Source organism: Notolepis coatsorum (assembly GCF_963971535.1).
Source record: "Notolepis coatsorum genome assembly, contig: SCAFFOLD_416, whole genome shotgun sequence".
In the NCBI taxonomy this organism is placed as follows: Eukaryota; Metazoa; Chordata; class Actinopteri; order Aulopiformes; family Paralepididae; genus Notolepis; species Notolepis coatsorum.
Genome location: NW_028172352.1, coordinates 141001 through 162500, shown reverse-complemented (window position 1 = coordinate 162500; position 21500 = coordinate 141001). Strand labels below are relative to the sequence as shown.

Here is a 21500-nt window from a genome sequence, read left to right as displayed (position 1 = left end):
CACTTTGTTCAACTTTGCCAGTGCTGTAAAGTTTAAACCTTTTAAAATCTTAGACAAACAAAACACTTTGCTTTCATGAAATATTGTAAGCCGTCATTTGAGGCTTTATAAGAGCAGCACAATGAACACAAATCTGTCAGTGCAGAGTCCGACCTCGTCTTAAATAACAAACAGCATTGCTTGTTGTAGTTAACAAAGAGAGGCAGAGTTGATTTTGCAAAAAAATAAATAAAAAAAATCATATATATATATTTTTTAGTAATCGAATTTTATTTTCATATTCGTATCCCATGCCCATCGAACGAAGCTTCGAAGTATTTAAGACAGCCCTACTAAAACCTCTCTCATTTCTGAACAGATTGTTATAGAATTTGGACCTGTACTACATAAGACTTCAGGCTATGGAACCGCAGTGTTTTCCAGCTCATAGCTCTATGCTGGAATAATGGAATCTGGAATCTGGCAACCACTAAAGAGAAATGTGAGTACACAAGTTCAAAGTTCAACTCAAGTTCAAACCTCTGTTATCCTTTTTTGCATTAGTAACTTCAGAATGTTATCTTTCAAAAGTAAAGAGACCAGGCTCATGCACGCGCTATAAAGTATAAAGCAAAGCGTTGCAAAAAGAGTATGCAGTCCTCAAGTTCAAGTAAAGAAAATTGCCACTTTTCTGCCTGCCTGTTAAGAGATCGTAAGTTAATATCAAACCGTGTTTAGAACATTTTAGAATTAGTTAAATACATGCTTTAAATTTTTTTTAAGTGGCGAGTGACTTTTATTTTAAAAGAAATTGCCACATATGCAGCTCGCCCGCTTAAAGTCGACACAAATGTGTTTTAATATGTCTAGGCCTCTACATTTATTTTTTATTTTTTTGTATTGATCTTTTTCCCCTTCCTTTTTCCTCCGATTTTCTCCCATCCCAATGTTAGTCGTTATGCCAATTCCCAATCCCCTTCCTGGTCGCTGCGCACTTACCCCCCACAGTCAGATCATCTGGGAGAGTGGAGGTTACCACGTACTTCCTCCGACACACGTCTAGCCAATCAACCGCTTCTTTTCACCTGGCAGCGCGGACTCTCACTGAGAGGGTGTAACGTGTGGAAGGATCACACTACCCCCCTTAGATCCTATCCTCGCTTAGCAGGCGCCCCGACCGAACTGTAGGAGTCGCTGTTTACAACGACCCGGACCCACCCCGCCACCTTCTCCCACCCTCTAATACAGCCAATTGTATTAGTGTGAACGGCCAGCCAAGCTGGTGACAACCCCGGAGCTGTGAGCTGGATTCGAACAGGCGAATCCAGCGTCTCCGGGGTTGGTGACGAACGCAATCTCCGCTACGCCACCTGACCGCCCTAGGCCTCTACATTTCTATGTTTCATATGCCATGCAATATGTTGCTGCTGCGGAAATAAACCTTTTGATTGGGGAAACAAATACATTTGTTATTGTTTGGTAAATTGGGTATTCTTTGTTACAATTAATCAATGAATTGATCGTTAACATTATCAATGATCGAGTAAGGAACGTGCTTACAATTTGCAACCCTAGTTGACAATGATGCATCCGTTTCTAAGCTCGGGCAAGCGCTACCGGAGTCTCATGGCCGGTACAGAGAGACTCAGAAGGAGCTTCTATCCCCAGGGCCATCAGGATGCTCAACGACTATGTTAACATCAACCCATCCATCTACACTCATTGCACACACATCCACATGCACACACTCACTTTAAACACTCACATTAACACTCACTTTAGACACTTTAATAAATAGATAAATATGATTTAGTGTTAAAGAGATTTGCACTACATCCATACCTCATTTTGCATCTTGCCTTTTTTTTATAACGGTTGTGTACCTCATTGTCTGCATTTTTACTTCATTGTACTTAGGTTGTATATTGTATAGTGTTAGGACTTATATATCCTCATCTTACTTTTTTTACTGTATGAAGCACATTTTCAGGGGGCTCATACAGAACCAAGCATTTCACTGTAATGTATATGTACTTTATACGTGACAAACAAAAGTAAACTTGAACTTGAAGCTGGCCCCAAGCTTTCATTGCAAAAAACAAATATATATTTATATAAGGTGACTTACTTTATGGCGCTCCTCTGGTTGATGATCTGCCACTTGACGCTGAGTCTCTGAAGAAACAGAAGGAACACAGAGGTTTTTAGTGACTCACGGTTCAGATAAATGTAGTGGAGTAAAAGTATAAAGTTCCCAAAAAATAAAAATAAGTACAAGTAGCTAGACAATGTACTTGAGTAAAAATACTTAGTTACTTTCCACCACTGGGGACAGACAGGTATTCATGAATACAAGGTTAAAAGAACACGCCAACATTTTGGAAAATTAGCGTACCGTCTTCTCCAGAGAGAGAGACGAGAAGATAGATACCAGTTTCCTCTCTCTGTGCGTTCAGTAGAAAGCTATCTGGCTGCACGTTAGCCTAGCTTAGCACAATGAATGGAAGCGGACAGTGACGGGTAGCCTTCGGGAGAGGTGTCACTGTCCGCTAATTTCCCAAAATGTTGGCGTGTTCCTTTAACTCATTCAGCGCCAGCCATTAGACGGGCCCGTTGTAGCTAGGCCAATGCTTTAAAAGATAGGAGTGTGTCACCTTGTCTGCAAGGCTATATTATATTCTATATTATAGCTATGGATACAATACTATGGCCCATTTGACATCGACTATCTATCGTTCAATATGTGAAAAAGAATAAATTTTTTCATCCATACGTTCCTGTGTTATACCGTGGTGAATATAAGTATGGTTTTACAGTGGTCTGGGGTAATTCCCGAAAGGCTGAAGAATAGCCTTATACGTGTATTATACTATAACCGTTGCCGTTTCTCACCTGGACACGCTACTATTCTTTTTTTGTATCCACTTTTTCTCCCATTTTCTATTTTTCTCCCATCCCAATTTCATATTTCCAATTCTCCCCTCCCCGGTCTCGAACGTTGTTAGACCATGCCTCCCACTGGTCGGCTGCAATGTGGACGAAGCCTTGCATCACGTGTCCCCTCCGGTACACGAGGAGGCAGCTGTCGCATCTTTTCACCTGAACAGCACGATCTCTCAGTGGCGAGGAGTAACGCGTGGGAGGCTCACGCTGCCCCCGATACTTCCTGATTCTGCTGTACAGGCAAACCAACCGACCTGTAGGAGTCGCTGTCCACAACGTCCAATCCCCACCCACCGGCTTTCCCACCCTCTAACACTGCCCAATTGTGTTAGTACGACGGCCGGCCAAGCCGGTAGCAACGCAGAGAGCTGGGCTCGATACCAGCATATCCTGCGTTAGTGGCGAGCGCCTTGCCCACTGCGCCACTCAGCCGCCCTGACACACTACTATTCTCAAATCAAATCTATCTAATAGGTATTATGTTTCGGACAATTAGGAACCGGTTGCCAATCGATTCCGATTCTCGATTCCCATCATACTACACTACACGTATGAACTCGACATAGCATTAACGTTACTCCGTTTCCATGAAGTGTTTAATTAGCAGCAATCTGTTCTGTTGTTGAAAATGTAACGTTAAGGTAGGTATCCGACGCACTTCCGGCGAGGACAGGAAGCAGTCATGAAATCATTGTAGTCATTTTGTAGTCTTATTAACTAAAAGATTTTAACAAAATAAAAAGCAGCAGCACTATTGCATAACTGAGTCATGTTTGCTATGTATTTCTTTCTTTAGGGGAGTAGGACATTTGTTTCACAGTTTTAGCATGATGTTTTATAGATGGCCAGGTTAAACACAGGTTTTTGTTTTTAAGAGGGGGGGGGGTTTGATTTGATTGAAGTTTATTTCAAATATGCAACACAACAAGCAAACATCAAGTACAGATATAGCCTTAAGCCGTTCAAATAATAAATTGTAATTTTTTTTTTTAAATATATTTAAATAATAATCTAAAAGAACCGATAAGAGTATCGATAAAGTACTGAACCGTTGGGGCGGCTACGTGGCGTAGTGGGCAAGGCACTCGCCACGAAATGCTGGAGACGCTGGGCTCGTCAGTTCGAGCCCAGCGCTCCACATTTGCTTTCAGTTTAGCTGGTCGTCCGTACTAATACACATTGGCCGTATTAGGGGGTGGGAAACTGATGGGTGGGGATCGGGCGTTGTGGACAGCGACTCCTACAGGTCGGTTGGTGCGCCTGCGCAGTAGAATCAGGAAGTGTCGGGGGCAGCGTGAGCCTCCCACGAGTTACAGCCTCCCACGAGTTACTCCTCGCCACTGAGAGATCGTGCTGTTCAGGTGAAAAGATGCGACTGCTGTTACCTCAAGTACCGGAGGGGACTTGTGCTATGTATGACTTAGTCCACATTGCAGCCGGCTTGTGGGAGGCAAGAAACAGCGTCCGTGACAGGGGAGGGTTGAATTGGATGATACGAAATTGGGATGGGAGAAAATATAGAAAATGGGAGAAAAAGTGGATAAAAAAAAAAGTACTGAACCGTTAAGCAGTATCGATAAGAGTAGTAGTATCGATAAAATCCTAACGATACCCATCCCTAGGCACCAGTATCGATTCACAGGTACCGGTATCGATTCACAGGAGAAAATAAATGAGATTCGGGCCACTTTCGTCTGCAGTGTGAACGCAGCCTGCAATAAAAACATTTCTATTTCAAAAAGCCTTTGATTGATAGCTATTTCTTGTGATACATTTTTTTCTTGTGTTGTTTTATTTTTCTGTTTATACTAGGTTTTTAACTGTTTATTTAACAAATGTACTATGTTTTAACCGTGTAGCACTCAACGAAAAGTGCACCATGGTTAGGGTTCCCACAGACATTGCAAAATGAAAATCAAGGACTTTCAAGTACTTTTCTAAGCACTATTTTCCATTTTAAATGGGCATTTAAAAGGATACAATTCACTTTTAAATGCTGTTTTTTATAGAAAAAAAAGTCTGATACAATAGTTATGGCTTAAAACGAATTTCCAACAATTAGTTACACTTTAGATAAAAAAATAAGTATTTCTTGATTCAGAACTATTTTATCATGGATGAACAAAACTTTCAATGCGAACGGTTGATTTGAATTTCAAGGACTTTGCACCTTGTTAATTTTTTTTGCTGTTTTCAAGGAATTCCAGGCCTTGAAAATCAAGCACTTGAGGGACCTTGTGCAAACCCTGCTAGTCAACGAAAAGTGCACTACAAATACAATTTATTATTATATTATTATTATTATTACAGTATGTGGTGAAAATAAACGCTGCTTGGGAACATCATGAATGGTGCAGAGCAGAGCTCCTTTTAATGAGCGTCATTTCCATCAAGAACAATAGAGAAGGGGCGACCGGGTAGCGCAGCGGACTAAGCGTCTGTCTACCACCGCAGAAACACTGGTCGTTGTAAACAGCGACTCCTACAGGTCGGTCAGGGCGCCTGCACACAGTGAGGGAGGGAACTGGTGAAGGTAGTGTGATCCTCCCACGCGTTACACTTCACCCAGTGAGAGTCCTCGCTGTGCAGGTGAAAAGAGGCTGCTGGCTGTCTCCTATGTATCGGAGGAAGCATGTGATAGACTTCAGGGCTCCCTAGACCGGCAAGTAGGGGGCAAATGCGCGCAACGACCAGGAAGGGGAGGGGGGAATTGGCATAACGACTAACTTGGGATGGGAGGAAAAAACAGAAAAAATAGGAGAAAAAGTAGATAAAAAAAAAATGAACAATAGAGAAGGATTAGGCTTCTGACCTGCAGCATGTAGGCGAACAGAGGGCCCAGCAGGGGGCAGCACTGACCTGCAGCATGTAGGCGAACAGAGGGCCCAGCAGGGGGCAGACTAGCTGGTCATAGTACTCCTTAGGACAGAAAATCACCAGCTGCTTCAGAAACACCCGTGCACAGGTTAAGGAGAACACACACACACACACACACAGTCTTTGTCCATTTTAGACAAAGACAGAAAAGTCTATAATAATAATAATAATAATAATAATAATAATAATATATTCGATTTGGAAGCCAGGAAGCCGCTAGTCTAGTGTGCCATTGGTCAAAATTCATCATTGGCAATGATTAAAGGGATAGCCCCCGTTTTTTGAGAAGCTAATTTTCGCCTTCCAATATCTCTGAAGACACTGGTGGACTCCATGTGACAAATCAAATGAGGACGACACCTTTAAGGTCACCTTCTTTACAGTTGAACCCTTTCACTGCCACACTACAGAAGGTTAACCCTTTACTATCACACCACCAACGTCTTCCTACTCCTACTGCAGGTTTGTATCTTCTTGTCTAACTCCAGGGTAGATGGCAAAAAAAGATAAGACGATCGCTTTTAAAAGGTCATATTCTTTACAGTTTTAGTCAAAAGAAATTACAAAAGATGTTTTCAGAGTGTTTATCGCCAAACGAGTGGACACATTATGAATATGTTGATCAGCAGATCAAACGGACCAACCGGAAAACAAGGATATGAATCATGGGGCGGAGTCTGTGGTCAGGCACGTGGTCGAGGTTGACGAAGGCGGAGCCAACGATCTGTTCGGCCAATCCCTCGATGGTATAGAAGTCCTGCTGCAGGGACAGACCTGCATTCCCTAGAATATGGTAACTAGAGAGAGAGAGAGAGAGAGAGAGAGAGAGAGAGAGAGAGAGAGAGAGAGAGAGAGAGAGAGAGAGAGAGAGAGAGAGAGAGAGAGAGAGAGAGAGAGAGAGAGAGAGAGAGAGAGAGAGAGAGAGAGAGAGAGAGAGAGAGAGAGAGAGAGAGAGAGGGAGAGAGAGAGAGAGAGAGAGATACAGAGAGAGAGAGAGAGAGAGAGAGAGAGAGAGAGAGAGAGAGAGAGAGAGAGAGAGAGAGAGAGATACAGAGAGAGAGAGAGAGAGAGATACAGAGAGAGACAGAGTGAGACAGAGAGAGAGACAGAGAGATATAGACATAGAGAGACATAGATAGAGACAGAGACAGAGAGAGAGACAGAGACAGAGAGAGAGAGAGAGACAGAGAGAGAGAGAGAGACAGAGAGAGAGAGAGAGAGACAGAGAGAGAGAGAGAGGGAGAGAGAGAGAGAGACAGAGAGACAGACAAAGATAGAGAGAGACAGACAGAGACAGAGAGAAAGAGTGAAAGGAGAGAACGAGCAAGAGAGAAAGAGTGAAAGGAGAGAGCGAGAGAGTGAAAAAGAGAGAAGAAAGAGAGCGAGAGTGAAAGGAGAGAGCAAGAGAGAGAGGAGAGAAAGAGCGAAAGGAGAGTGAGAGTGAAAGAGAGAAAGAGAGCGAAAAAGAGAGGGAGAAAGATCTATTAACACTTTGGATGCCAGCCACGACATAACACGTGTTAGCAGCCCGCCCCCTGAATGCCCACCACGCCAATTAGCGTGAATTTTTTTATTAGCGATCTGAATTCATATTTCATCAACCGAGTCTACCGTTGGGAAACCAGCCCCGTCAGGAGCTCAGATGTGAAAAAAGCGCCCCCTATCGTCTCCCAGATGGTAATGCACCCTTTTGGAATGGACTCAATGAAAATGGATGAGAAAATAAAAATCCGGAATCCACATTTTACTTCTCACGCATGTAACCGGAGATGATCCCTGTCATTGTGGAGCCTCAGAACAGCGTGTAATATGTGTTTACAGTATACAGCGTGGATCAATAAAAGGATCGATTTTTGGAATGGCGATCAGGAATTGGAATAATCTTTTTGGATAACATCTGATCTCAGGTAAGGAATCTATTTTACCAGTCTTAGGATAATCAGACCTGTTTTCACGGAGATATAAGCTTTTCCCCTATGTGTGATGTGGCTGTTTTGGCTGTGCGAGCGATCAGGAAATATATCAGATCAGATATCAGATCGCCTATATAGCGTTCATACGTACACATAATACTATCGATAATCTAGCGTTTATTTGAAAACGATTCATAAATAGGCCAAAAAATTAGAACGTTTTTGTGTATTCTAGAATATTCCGTTTATTATGGAATATTTTTATTTCCCTTGAAAACGAGGGCTTTTCAAAATGCTATAAAACGGAAATTAACCGATAAAAAAAACAAATCCGCTTCGACAATGTTGACTGGAAAATGAGTCATTGATAAGCAACGGGCAGATTAGACACATAGCCATAATTTAAAACATAGATTAGGCGATATTAACGCTAACATTGAAGTGGATGAGGAAGTGTCGGGGGCAGCGTGAGCCTCCCACGAGTTACTCCTCGCCACAGAGATCGAGCTGCGCAGGTGAAAAGATGCGACTGCTGTTACCTCAAGTACCGGAGGGGACTTGTGCTATGTATGACTTAGTCCACATTGCAGCCGGCTTGTGGGAGGCAAGAAACAGCGTCCGTGACAGGCGAGGGTTGAATTGGATGATACGAAATTGGGATGGGAGAAAATATAGAAAATGGGAGAAAAAGTGGATCAAAACAAAAAAGAGAGAGCTTTAGGAGGAAGGCCTGGCTCTAGCTGCTCTCACCAGTTGTCATACAGGGTGCAGAAGAACCCCTGCAGCCGCTCCAGGTGGGTTTTGTAGACGGGAGAGTCGTAGACATCCATGAAGGGCTGAGGGAGGCCTGGAGGAACAAGAGCACGTTAACCTCTTAAGCCCGGAGAGCTAGCGATGTTTTCTACAAAATGGCCACAAAAAAAAATAAAACTACAATTCCCATGGTTAAAATTTTCCAAAATGGTCGGCTGTCGCGAAGTAAACAAGACCAAAATGAAAAGGAAAATCTATCTAATAACAGTTTAGCCTATTGGTAAACTAACGTATTGATGATAATATACATTATAACTGCTGTTGTGACATGGTTGTGATGTTTATACTTGAATACGTTTGAAAATTAAAACGATACTTTTGTCAAACCATCTGGAGAGATTGATTTACGACATGATGGCAGACGGACCACACGGGTGGAAGAGGTTCACTGGTTCGGGGCCAAATTATATATATATATGTGGTCAACTAGTTTTTGCTTTTATTCCATTTTAATATCCCGGATGTTGTCATGGAGCTGTATTTTGGCTGGAAAAGGCATATTGGGACTCCGAAAGTGCAGTACCGGCCAGATCCTGGTATTGGCGCCATCTCGAGAATGCAGTTTCCCCTGTTGCAGACCGGGTGTCACTTTTCTTTCCCGCTCCGGGTGGACTTTTCTGTTAGCCTAAAGCTATGGCTTCACCAGATCGCCTGGAATACTTTATGAGACGCCGAATTCAGTATGCAGTAAAGGAATATAGCATCAGCCAATGGACATATTGATCTACCAGATGGCGATCAAATAACTGGGAAATTATTTTTGGAATCCAACCGGCCACAGGTAAGAGCTTTTTGACGTCAATTTCGGCCTGATCGGGCCTTGTTCTCATAGCCAACCACCCGGTCAGCGTATGTTGTTGCAATAACGAATGCCGTTATTGGTAATCAATAATCAGAAACGACTTCCCCCGCCCCCCCTTCATGCATTCATGGTGGAATGCGATCATATGCATTTAGATTTTTAACTCTAGCTTGTGTAGGGCCGAAACGCCAATCGATTTAACGTTATTAGCTTAGCGCCCTATAACTAGCGTTGCAGGAATTATACCAGACCATTCCGATATAACGTTCATATTCACGACGCTATAAAACGGGAACGTATTGATGAAATAATTATTTCTTTATGGCATATTGAAGGGAAGGTTTATACTGTCTGATTTGATTTGATTTGATGTTTTTTTATTTTCGTGTCTTACATACAGGTGTATGTCCAGCCCATATGGGCTTACAAGACACATAACAATAAGTATAATAATATACTTGACCAATTACTTGACAAATGACATATAGACCAAGATGGCCACAAGAATAAGAAAATACAAGAAAATACAATAAAACGTAATATAACACAAGCTGTACGCAATGTAAATAAACAAAGAAACAAGAGGAATTCCAATACAGTTATATAGGATAAAGTGTGTTTTGTCTCAAGTGCCATGCTTTCTCCAAAGATCCTGCTAAACTAAAGATGTCCTCCACACAAAAAAAAAAAACACTCAGCATACAACTCTCAGACTGCCAAAACAAATCCGGATTTACAATTTGACAATGACAATGGACACATAGCAATGATATAAAATATAGATTTAGCTCTACAAACAACCTGACGCACAGTGCAGCGTTGTAATGAAAAGCTGGCCTCCTAGAGTGAGTGGGGCTCTGATCCCAATGGCCCCCAATGTGTCAACATGTCAACGGCAGCGCCGTCATCCACTCAAAACAACAGAACGTGTCCAGCGCCTGTGAGGCTCCCACAGGTAGGGGTGGGAATCGCCAGAGACCTCACGATACGATACTGTCGCGATACTTGCGTCGCGATACTATCGTATCGCGACGATACTAAATATATCGCGATACGCTGAGTATTGCGAGAATTATTAATTTTTTTTTTATCAAATTTAAGTTATTACCTTTTTTCAACTGCAAAGTAAAACTTTGTCAACATGTTTTATCTAATCAAATAAAGTTCAGTCTGTTCATCTCACTTCAATCATCAATCAGCAGAACATGGTATTTTCTCAAGCAGACAGATGTAAACACTGTAATCTGTGTTGCATGTACCTGACCAACTGAACTGTTTGTATTACAGTCATATTCAGTATAGTACAGTCTATTACAGGTATTGAAATTAACAATGCAACTTCCTTATACAAAATTAAAAAAAAAAATATTTTGAATAATTAAATATCGATACTTGGCGTCCCTGTATCGATACAGTATCGCCACGCAAAGTATCGCGGTACTACTACGTATCGATTGTTCCCCCCACCCCTACTCAATACCCGTCAAACCAAATGTACGTGTGCAAAACTGTCAAAGGTTTTGGGGACGGGTGTGAGATTTTGAGCAAAATAAATCAGCGTTGTTTTTCCGGTGAAAGGCCTTTTCAGCGGCAGGCGGCTGCCGAACGACCGCTCCTCGCGTACAGCGCGTTCCTCTCTGGTTAAATAGAAAAGGCTCCATTTCATTGTATCCGTTTCAGCGGAAAACTTTACAAGGGTCTAAAAAAAAAAAAGTGGAACATTTCCCGGAAGGGAAGGGCTCAGAGAGAACAGAAGTGCAGAATGGCGCGAAGGGAAAAGGTCAAAGGTCATAATCTCACCCAGAACCACGTTCTTCTCCACGTCCATCACATCGTAGACCCTGGCGAAGGTCTCACTCAGACGGGCCGTGTTCTCCGGCGTGAACAGACCGTTGTGGGTCCTGCGGAGGAGAAAGGACGAGGAGGAGGAAGAAGTGATGAATAAGGAGGAAGAGGAAATAGGGTTGGGCACCGAGAGGAACCGGTTCCTAACTTCCGGTTCCGTTAACCCTTTCACTGCCACACGACAGCCGGTTAACCCTTTCACTGTGACAATACACTACTGACGGTTAACCGTCGGTGGTGTGATAGTAAAGGGTTAACCTGCTGTAGTGCGGCAGTGAAAGGGTTAACCTGCTGTCGTGCGGCAGTGAAAGGGTTAACCTTCTGTGTGTTGTCGCAGTGAAAGGGTTAACCGTTTGGTAGTGCAGCAGTGAAAGGGTTAAAGCTGAGACAGACCTAGAGAGGACCAGACCAGGACATAGTGGGTGAAACTATTGCCATTACTAAATGCATTTTCTTTTTTTTGCATTTTTGCACCTCATTGTCTGCATTTTTACTTCATTGTACTTTAGTTTGTAAATTGTATATTTGTATAGTGTTGGGACTTTATTCTTCTTTTAACTTTTTTACTGTATGAAGCACAATCTCAGGGGGCTCATACAGAACCAAGCATTTCACTGTAATGTACCTTATACAACAAATAAAACTAAACTTTAACTAACCTCTCTTGTAATGTACCTTATACGACAAATAAAACGATAGGTTATGACTATAACCAAGTTCTGTTAGTTAGGGGCGATGCTTGGCATCACTACTGCACTATCTCGCGTACGTGCACGCGTACTGAATAAACCACAAATGTACCTCTAATACCAGTATTAGTCTGACCACACCCCTCATCAGCTTACCTTCATAAGCAGGTGTGTGGTCACCTGCTCTCCTCCTTCCCAAGCTTTCACCACAAGGTGAGGACAAGGGCTGCAGCGGCCGTCTGATGCCAAGCATCGCCCCTAACTAACAGAACTTGGTTATAGTCATAACCTATCGTTCTGTATCGTTAGTGGCTTAGCTTGGCATCACTACTGCACAAGGGAGGCCAAGCGGAGCCACTTGGCTGACAAATACACCCCGCTGACAGCCCCCCAAAACCATCAGAACAGGGAGGGCCGAGCCCCCCCGACCCCCCCTAATGGAGGGTATCCCCCCTATTAGAGGCTTCACGGGAAGGCAACGGACCCGACCGTGCGAAGAGGCACTCAAGCAACTTAACGCACAGGGTGAGCAGACCGTGGCTTGACCCCACGACTACACACACGCACAACCCGCATGCCACCCGGGAACGAACGGAGGAACAACCTCGTTACTGCCCCCAGAATCACGGGGCCAAGGGCAAACCCAACCCCGTGGCAAGGCCGTAGCAGCGGAGCGCGAAGGAAGACCCAGACCCACCAAAAGGACTGGACTCCCTGGAACGGGGGCCCGGAGAAGTCCATGATGCCAGCATCAAGACCCCACCAGGTGGGCACGCAGTGCCCCGCCCCCCACATCGCCAGCGTATTCGGACAAAGGCCCCTCAGTTACTGCACCTGGTATTCCCAGGCGGAATCCCATCCAAGTACTAACCAGGCCAGAACCTGCTTAGCTTCCGAGATCGGACGAGATCGGGCGTGTTCAGGTCGGTATGGCCGTAAGCCGAGCGGGCCCCGTCCCCCCAATAGTACACCGCCTGGCACACTGACCCTGCAGAACAGGCAGTCAGCATGGCCGTAAGCACACAAAAAAGGTTAACCAACGGAAGCAGGCAGCGCACCGGGGAAAAACCAGGCAACAGGCTGTTAACCCTAGCCTGGAGACTGCGGACGAGACAGGCGCCAGAGGGGACAGCTGAACACAGCCGCCCCGGCGGAAGGAGCGTAAGCTGGCGGTGTTGCATGACCAAGCCTCCATTTAACAACCCCCACCCAGAGGGGTCGAGGCAGAGAAGGCTGACACGATTGGCAGACGTCATGAACGTGCAGGGGCACCCTCAAACGGTGAACCCGGGAGTTGACACTGCTCCAACACACCAGGGAATCAACCACCTCGGTGTTACCCAATGCGGTGGTTGTTCCTATAACCCCTCAAGAAAAAACTCCAAAACACACCTGCGGGTATACACCGGCTATACCGCAGTACAAGTGTTTCAGTTTCCAAAAAGGGTTAACCCAGGCCTACGGGTCGCAAACATCACTTCGGACCGGGCCTGGCGGTACGGGAAGCACAGGGTCACCAGAGGAGGTCAAAAAACCACCCCCACAGGCCCCTCTTCGCCATGCGTGAGAGAGGAGCGAAAAACAATGGAGAACCAGCCCCTAAGCACACCGTACCTGGTATTCCCCGGCGGTCTCCCAACCAAGTACTAACCAGGACCAACCTGTGTAGCGGCCGAGATCCGACGAGATCGAGCGCGTACAGAATGGCATGGCTGTAAGCCATGACGACAGTGCTGAGTAAAAACATACCCAACCAGGGTCTCCATAGCGCTTAACCCTGTGACACCCAGACCGACCTGGCATTTTTCCCCCTGAAAAAAGCCCAAGTCCCTCAGGGTACCAGAACAGCAGATCTGCATCCCCGGCGGACAACGGGTTCAACTGATCTGGACCAGCGTGACCAGAACCAGTCCCGTGCCCTAACCACGCCGACATGCCTACTCCAGGAGAAGGGCAGATATGCGTGTTGATCTTAACATGAAAAGAAGGCGCCACCCAGACGTTCGGACGAACCGCGCCTGGTGGCCCACCCCAAGGGCGTGAGACCCCACTACATATGTTCAGATCCATCCCGTCATCATCCCCCAGACATGAACGAGAATCCGTCGACAACCCACCCAGGTCATGGGATGTGGTCGTCGGAAGAGGAAAAACCCCCATCTCAGTTGCTTTATAAAAACGCTGTTTCAACCACAAGCAACCAAGGCGTGCCAGTCAATCGCCTGTTTACAGCGAGCTAGCACTATACGTGCGTCGGGACACACCCCCATCAATGAACAGGCTACTTAGACCTGTCATTGAATCCCCAAGGCGCCCAGGGGAACGACAAGAGGGGTGTGACACTCCCTAACTCCAACACTTCTGGAATAGAAAGAAGGAAGCATCAACAGCATGTATCCCAGTCTACATAGCCGGGGTAAAAAATGGTCACATTTTTACATCCCACCACCCTCCCACAGGAAAGAGACGGGGATCCCCAGAGAGACTTCCCACGCGAGCTGTACAGATTGAAAAGAATATATTGCACCTTGAGCCATGTAAAAAACTGGTTTTAGGGCCTCCGGGGAAGAGGCACTGAACCCATACACACTCAATAAACGAATTGAATCGAATATACATACAATAGAAAAGGACCCTTCTAGAGGGTCCACTCACTTTGACAATCTGAGGAGGAAGGCTCTGTACTCTGATGGAGGCTTCCTCACATGGAAGAAGGAGTCCGAACTCACAGAAGGCCTGAATAGGCGCTTGGTGAGGAGGAGCCCTGACCACCCCCCCTGAAAACAGATCCATCACATGGACCTGAACAGCACACGGAAGTCCTACCAACAGAGACGCGCACGGTGACGTACTCTATGGCGGGGGAATTCCTGCGGTGCACACGCCCAATATACCAGGCCGTGGGACCAGGAACTCCCTCCCCCCCCCCCCCCCCCCCCCCCCGTAACGTGCCGAACCGCCACGTGACGGGAACCTTGAAGGACAGGGGGTGTACCCCTGACCGACAGAACAATGGGGAGAGGAAAGGTTACCAGTTCACCCCTTTACGACCCCACACCCATGATACGACGTAACGACAAAAAGAGAATATGACACAGTCATAGTCAGCTCTATGAAGCGTTTCACAGCTCCACACAGCGCATGAGCTAACCTGCTATCTGATTTTTACTAAGGAAAAACCCAGAATAGAGAGGGCTCTAAGAACCCCGGTCCAACATACACATGTGCTTCTGTGGCCAGTACAACCCAGTTGTAGGTCACATGACACACACAACCCATCATCACCTACAAAAAATGGCAAAAACACTCAACAGAGGAACGCCGTTTTTTTCACAATGAGAGAATACATCATTCTTGATTAGTATCGACCACAGGCCTTGCTAAGCACACATGACAGCAACCAAACCAATTTCCCTTTAGGAAATAAGTTTCTCCAGCAGATTTAGCACAACCTCAGCAATCAAGCTAAGAGTTACATCGTATCCCTACCACACAAAAGACACAATTAATGCACAACATGTCTGATAGGAGGCGATAAAGTCCCCAGGGAACCGGGGGGGAAAAACACAATCCTCCTATTTTACCCTCAATACGGCCAGTTAAAACAGGAAAACCTGTTAATGTGTGAACACACTGTTCATTGTCATTACAGTCTGAGAAAGAACATTCTTTTACTCACTTGTCACCAAGCATAGCTTCATAGGTTAGTTGCCTTAGTAGTGAGTACACGGTACACATAAACACCATGATGTTTCTCACACAACAACCAGATCAATACATCACGATCTGCACGGAGAAGCTAACTGCCAGTGACAAAAACAGCCCACACATAACCCGCAACGTATCCTAAATGTATTTGCAACAACACACGTTTTGGGAAAAAAACACCGTTATTCACAATACATCTAGCAAAGTAAAACCAGAAGACGTGTTATGAGGTCTGGTCAACCCCGTACCTACCCGGAACGCAGATCAGCGAAGTGCAGTCACAAGACACCGTAGAACACAGCCGTCCTGTGTTGTTCGATCCGGGCAGCGTCGCCGCTCCAACCAGTCGCTACAGTCCTTTTTGTTGACGCAATCCCCGTCCAGGCCCAGGGCAGGGTCGACGAAACATCCCCTGTCAAGGATGACGTCGCGGTCAAGAGTGTAAAACATGTTAAAATCAAAGCACGTTCAACAGACGTGTAAACAATGACATAACACTCACCCAGACAGGCCGCCGTTCTGAACCCCCCTCACTTTTTAAGAGAAAAGAGAAAACAAGACGTCAACACCGCTTCACAACGGTGACATTACCACGTCCGACGGAAATCAGCACAGTACCAACTGGCCTGTGTAGCCGACTTTAAACATGAATCTGCCGCTATCGCACATTACATGCACATATCCCCTCGTGAAGGAATACTCTCATTTGGATATGAAAGATGGGGCCTTAACACGGTGACAGAGAGAATCCACTCGTCCAGAACACACAGGGATCACCAGTGTCAATGGTCGCGGCCCACTATAGTTAAAACTATAATGGTCTTCAGACCAAGGTCCTCTGTCGCCTAGGTGGCTAAACAAAGGACCCTAGCCTGGGGCCGGTTTCCATAAACTTTGTCAAGTAGCCCCCATAGCACTAACAGACAAGTGGAGCCCGCCAGCAAACACTACTCACCCAACCTGGAACGCACCGCTTCTCACAACAGCGGCATGTCCGACAGTTCAGCTGTGGCCTGACAGGTTTCACCCCAACAAACACAGCAAGGAACTGCAGTTGAGAAGCATGCAGCGGCGTGCTCCCAATACGAAAACCGGTGGAGGGTTTTTAGAATGATCATCATCTTCTAGACACTCCAGTACGAAGACAATATCGCCGTATTTTCTCGAAAAATAGTGAGAGAGAAAATAAAGATATGATGTCAACGTATCCTTGTTTCCCAAGCTGTTCCTAATCCAATTTCCTCCATCATGGTGTCAAGTGTGGGGATCTACCGAGGCAACTCTTCCTTGTGGTGAAAGCGAGAAGGAGGAGAGCAGGTGACCACACACCTGCTTATGAAGGTAAGCTGATGAGGGGTGTGGTCAGACTAATACTGGTATTAGAGGTACATTTGTGGTTTATTCAGTACGCGTGCACGTACGCGAGATAGTGCAGTAGTGATGCCAAGCTAAGCCACTAACGATACAGAACTAAACTTTAACTAACCTCTCTTGTAATGTACCTTATACAACAAATAAAACTAAACTTTAACTAACCTCTCTTGTAATGTACCGTATACGACAAATAAAACTAAACTTTAACTAACCTCTCTTGTAATGTACCGTATACGACAAATAAAACTAAACTTTAACTAACCTCTCTTGTAATGTACCGTATACGACAAATAAAACTAAACTTTAACTAACCTCTCTTGTAATGTACTGTATACGACAAATAAAACTAAACTTTAACTAACCTCTCTTGTAATGTACCTTATACAACAAATAAAACTAAACTTTAACTAACCTCTCTTGTAATGTACCTTATACGACAAATAAAACTAAACTTTAACTAACCTCTCTTGTAATGTACCTTATACGACAAATAAAACTAAACTTTAACTAACCTCTCTTGTAATGTACCGTATACGACAAATAAAACTAAACTTTAACTAACCTCTCTTGTAATGTACCTTATACAACAAATAAAACTAAACTTTAACTAACCTCTCTTGTAATGTACCGTATACGACAAATAAAACTAAACTTTAACTAACCTCTCTTGTAATGTACCTTATACAACAAATAAAACTAAACTTTAACTAACCTCTCTTGTAATGTACCTTATACGACAAATAAAACTAAACTTTAACTAACCTCTCTTGTAATGTACCGTATACGACAAATAAAACTAAACTTTAACTAACCTCTCTTGTAATGTACCGTATACGACAAATAAAACTAAACTTTAACTAACCTCTCTTGTAATGTACCGTATACGACAAATAAAACTAAACTTTAACTAACCTCTCTTGTAATGTACTGTATACGACAAATAAAACTAAACTTTAACTAACCTCTCTTGTAATGTACCGTATACGACAAATAAAACTAAACTTTAACTAACCTCTCTTGTAATGTACCGTATACGACAAATAAAACTAAACTTTAACTAACCTCTCTTGTATTTCCTGTTCCGTGTTTCTCATGTAGCCCGAGTTGGACATCACTTAGTCTCTCCAATACAATAATTCTCTCGTCGTCATCATATGTACCACTACTTATGTCATAACGTCATAGCATTATTTATAATTATATTATATTCTTTTGTACTTCTATTTTCAAATTTATATTCCATTTTATTTTATTCCACCGTAATTTTCTCTGCGTTAAAGGGGAACTCCACTTTTTTTGGAAATTAGCTTATTTAACATCTTCCCTGGAGTTAGACAAGAAGATGCATACCTTTTTTGTCTCTGTGCGTGCATTTTAGCTTTGGGAATAGACGCTCCGTTAGCATAGCTTAGCTTCATCACTGGAAGTGAGGCAGGACAGTAGCCTTACAGTGTATTGCAAGGTCTGACATTGACCAAACTTGATATGCATGACCTTGGTGGGCTCTAGGTCAACTCCTGAAAAGGGGGTCAATGTCAGACTTTGCAATCAAAAGTTAGGGGGCTAATAACCCTTGCCATAATTTCAGTGCGCCCCCTAACTTTTGATTGCAAGGTCTGACATTGACCCCCTTTTCAGGAGTTGACCTAGAGCCCACCAAGGTCATGCATATCAAGTTTGGTCAATGTCAGACCTTGCAATACACTGTAAGGCACTGTAAGGCTACTGTCCTGCCTCACTTCCAGTGATGAAGCTAAGCTATGCTAACGGAGCGTCTATTCCCAAAGCTAAAATGCACGCACAGAGACAAAAAAGGTATGCATCTTCTTGTCTAACTCCAGGGAAGATGTTAAATAAGCTAATTTCCAAAAAAAGTGGAGTTCCCCTTTAACACATTGAGAGCCACGCCCCTATGCCCAGATAACCCCTTCCGTGCCAGCGCTTTAGTCAATGGGAGGTCGGGGATATTTGCGAACGCTTAAACTATATCTTAAATTATGGCTATGGGTCTAAAACACCCCTTGCTTATCAATGACTTGCTTGCAGTCAACAATTGTCAATCAACGGATTGTTTTTTCATTGGTACATTTCCGTTTTATACCATTTTGAATACGAGTATAGTTTCGGAGAGTTCTAGTAATTTCAGAGAAATTCCGCGATAATAGCCCTTTAGTGGAATACACAAAACACCTTGTAATTTTTTGGCTGATTTATGAATCGTTTTCAAATAAACGCTAGATTATCGATAGTATATGTGTACTTATGCACGCTAGAGAAGCGGGCTGAAAAATCGAGTATCCATGCCGTGCTTAGCGTTAAAAACATCTGATTAACCCAAAACTGGTAACAGAGTCCTTACCTCACGTCAGATGTTCTGCAAAAAGATTAATCCAATTCCTGATCGCCATTCCAAATATCGATCACGTTTATTGATCCAACTTTATACTCCCGAAACAGATAATCAACGCTTCTTCCAGTCCCCTCAGTCAATGCAATAGCATCCAGATGCATGCCCCAGAAGTAAAACGTGGACCGGAGTTATTTTTTCGATGCACTTTTTCAGCCAATCCAATCCAATGATGTGCAATACCATCCGGGAGACTATAGGGGGCGGTATTTGCCCTTTTCGAGCTCAGAGCCATTCCCAATGATAACGTCAGGCTGGATGGATGAAAAATTTATGGATATTGCTAATAAAAGAAATAACGAGAAAATAATGAGAAAACTCGTCATTGGCACTCAACGCATGGCGACTAATCTCGTCGTTGGCACTCAATGTGTTAATGTCGCACCAATGCGACCAAAAATCGAATTTCCTTGTATGTGATGAATACTTGGCAATAAAGACCTTTGGGATGCGAGGTGATTAACCCTTCCACTGCCGCACTACCAAACGGTTAACCCTTTCATAGACGGTCTTCTCCCCACCGTATGTATATATTTTCTCCCACCCACCCCCTCCTAATGTACAGTCCCCCTCCCCATCATATGTATATAATCCCTGTTAGGATCTCTGGGTAACAGTACTGTATATTTGCATATCATATATGTCACAAAGGTAACAGTACTATATACCTGTATGTCATGTATGTCCCTATGTCATAAATGTCATGATGTCATGTATGTTGTGTATGTCATAAATGTCACTATGAATAATTGAAAATGGGGGGACCCTGATGTAAACAAGACGAAAGTCTTTCTCTGGTCTGCATCCCCTTAACAAGTGTGTGTATTGAGCCGTACTGTATTGTACCCATTCTGCAACCTGTTAAATAAAGTTTTCATTCATTCATTCATAGTAAAGGGTTAACCTTCTGTAGCGTGGCAGTGACGGGTGATTAAATGCAACAGCGCGAGCGCGCGAGGACCGCGGTCTGTTCCGCACGCGTCACTCGCCTGATGAGAGAGAGCAGGTTGGGCAGCGTCTACCTTAATGATAAGCAAGCAGTGCAAAAATGCGGAAGCATTCGTCACCGCACGCCACTACGGTAAAGCGCCTTTCTTTTCAGGCCCGCTTTGGGAGCTGTCGCGCGGAAATAGGCTGTCTATTGCCATTCTCTTTGACAAACTCTAACCTTAACCAGCTCCTTAACAGCGCCTAAACTTAACCGTTCTAACCTTAACCAACTCCGAAACAATGCCTAACCTTAACCTTAACCATGCCTAACCTTAACCATAGAAAGAATATTGCCATTCTCTTTGACAAACTCTAACCTTAACCAGCTCCTTAACAGCGCCTAAACTTAACCGTTCTAACCTTAACCAACTCCGAAACAATGCCTAACCTTAACCTTAACCATGCCTAACCTTAACCGGCGAAAGAATACACGTTAAAAAAAAATCACGTTAAAAAAAATATATTTTATGGGATTCGAACTCGCCAGCAAACGAGCTGTAGGATCCACAGCCATGCAGTGTTGCCAATTGAGCTATTTCTCGATACTGAATAAGGGGCGGTGACTTATATATATTGAGCTCTGCTCGTGTCGAACCAAGGCGGGATCTCATGCGCATGCGCGGGCACCTCGCGCGAGCACGCCGGCGCACGCACGCACCTGAGCGAGCACGCCGCCGCCGGTGCACGCACCTGGGCGCTGGGCGGCGGAAAATGAAAGGCGCATTACCGCACGCCACTACGGTAGAATGCTTCCGCATTCTTGCACTGCTTGCTTATCATTAAGGAACAGGCGGCCGGGCCTCAGAACGATAACAGATTACAAAGGCACCTCCCTCAAGCTGAACAGTGACATCTCCCTAGCAAATAATCTCAATACCTTCGATGCGAGGTTTGAGGCTGGGAATAACAGCACCAGCCTACAATCCACTGCAATGGAGGGGGGGGACACTGCTGATGGAGACTCAGTGTTCAGGTTAACAGAGCATGAGGTGAGGAGGACCTTCAAGAAAGTGAATATCAGGAAGGCAGCAGGACCGGACGGTATCCCCGGCCGCGTCCTAAAAGTCTGTGCCGACCAACTGGCCCCGGTATTCACTGACATATTTAACCTGTCCTTGGAACAGGCTGTCATCCCCACCTGTCTGAAGAAGTCCACTATT

At 44.5% G+C, this 21500-nt stretch overlaps 1 protein-coding gene across 1 annotated transcript in view; it reads right to left on the bottom strand.

The window, feature by feature from the left end:
- LOC311248071 (exportin-5-like) overlaps positions 1-18055 on the bottom strand; it is a gene marked incomplete at both ends in the record, with an annotated part of 37897 nt that extends 19842 nt beyond the window's left edge. The window contains 7 exons of the mRNA XM_084339028.1: positions 1941-1948; positions 2108-2154; positions 5782-5880; positions 6461-6596; positions 8463-8559; positions 11128-11228; positions 18006-18055. Coding sequence (XP_084195154.1) covers positions 1941-1948; positions 2108-2154; positions 5782-5880; positions 6461-6596; positions 8463-8559; positions 11128-11228; positions 18006-18055 — 538 coding nt within the window. The remainder of the gene's footprint in view (positions 1-1940; positions 1949-2107; positions 2155-5781; positions 5881-6460; positions 6597-8462; positions 8560-11127; positions 11229-18005) is intronic.
- Between the last annotated feature and the right edge of the window lie 3445 nt (positions 18056-21500).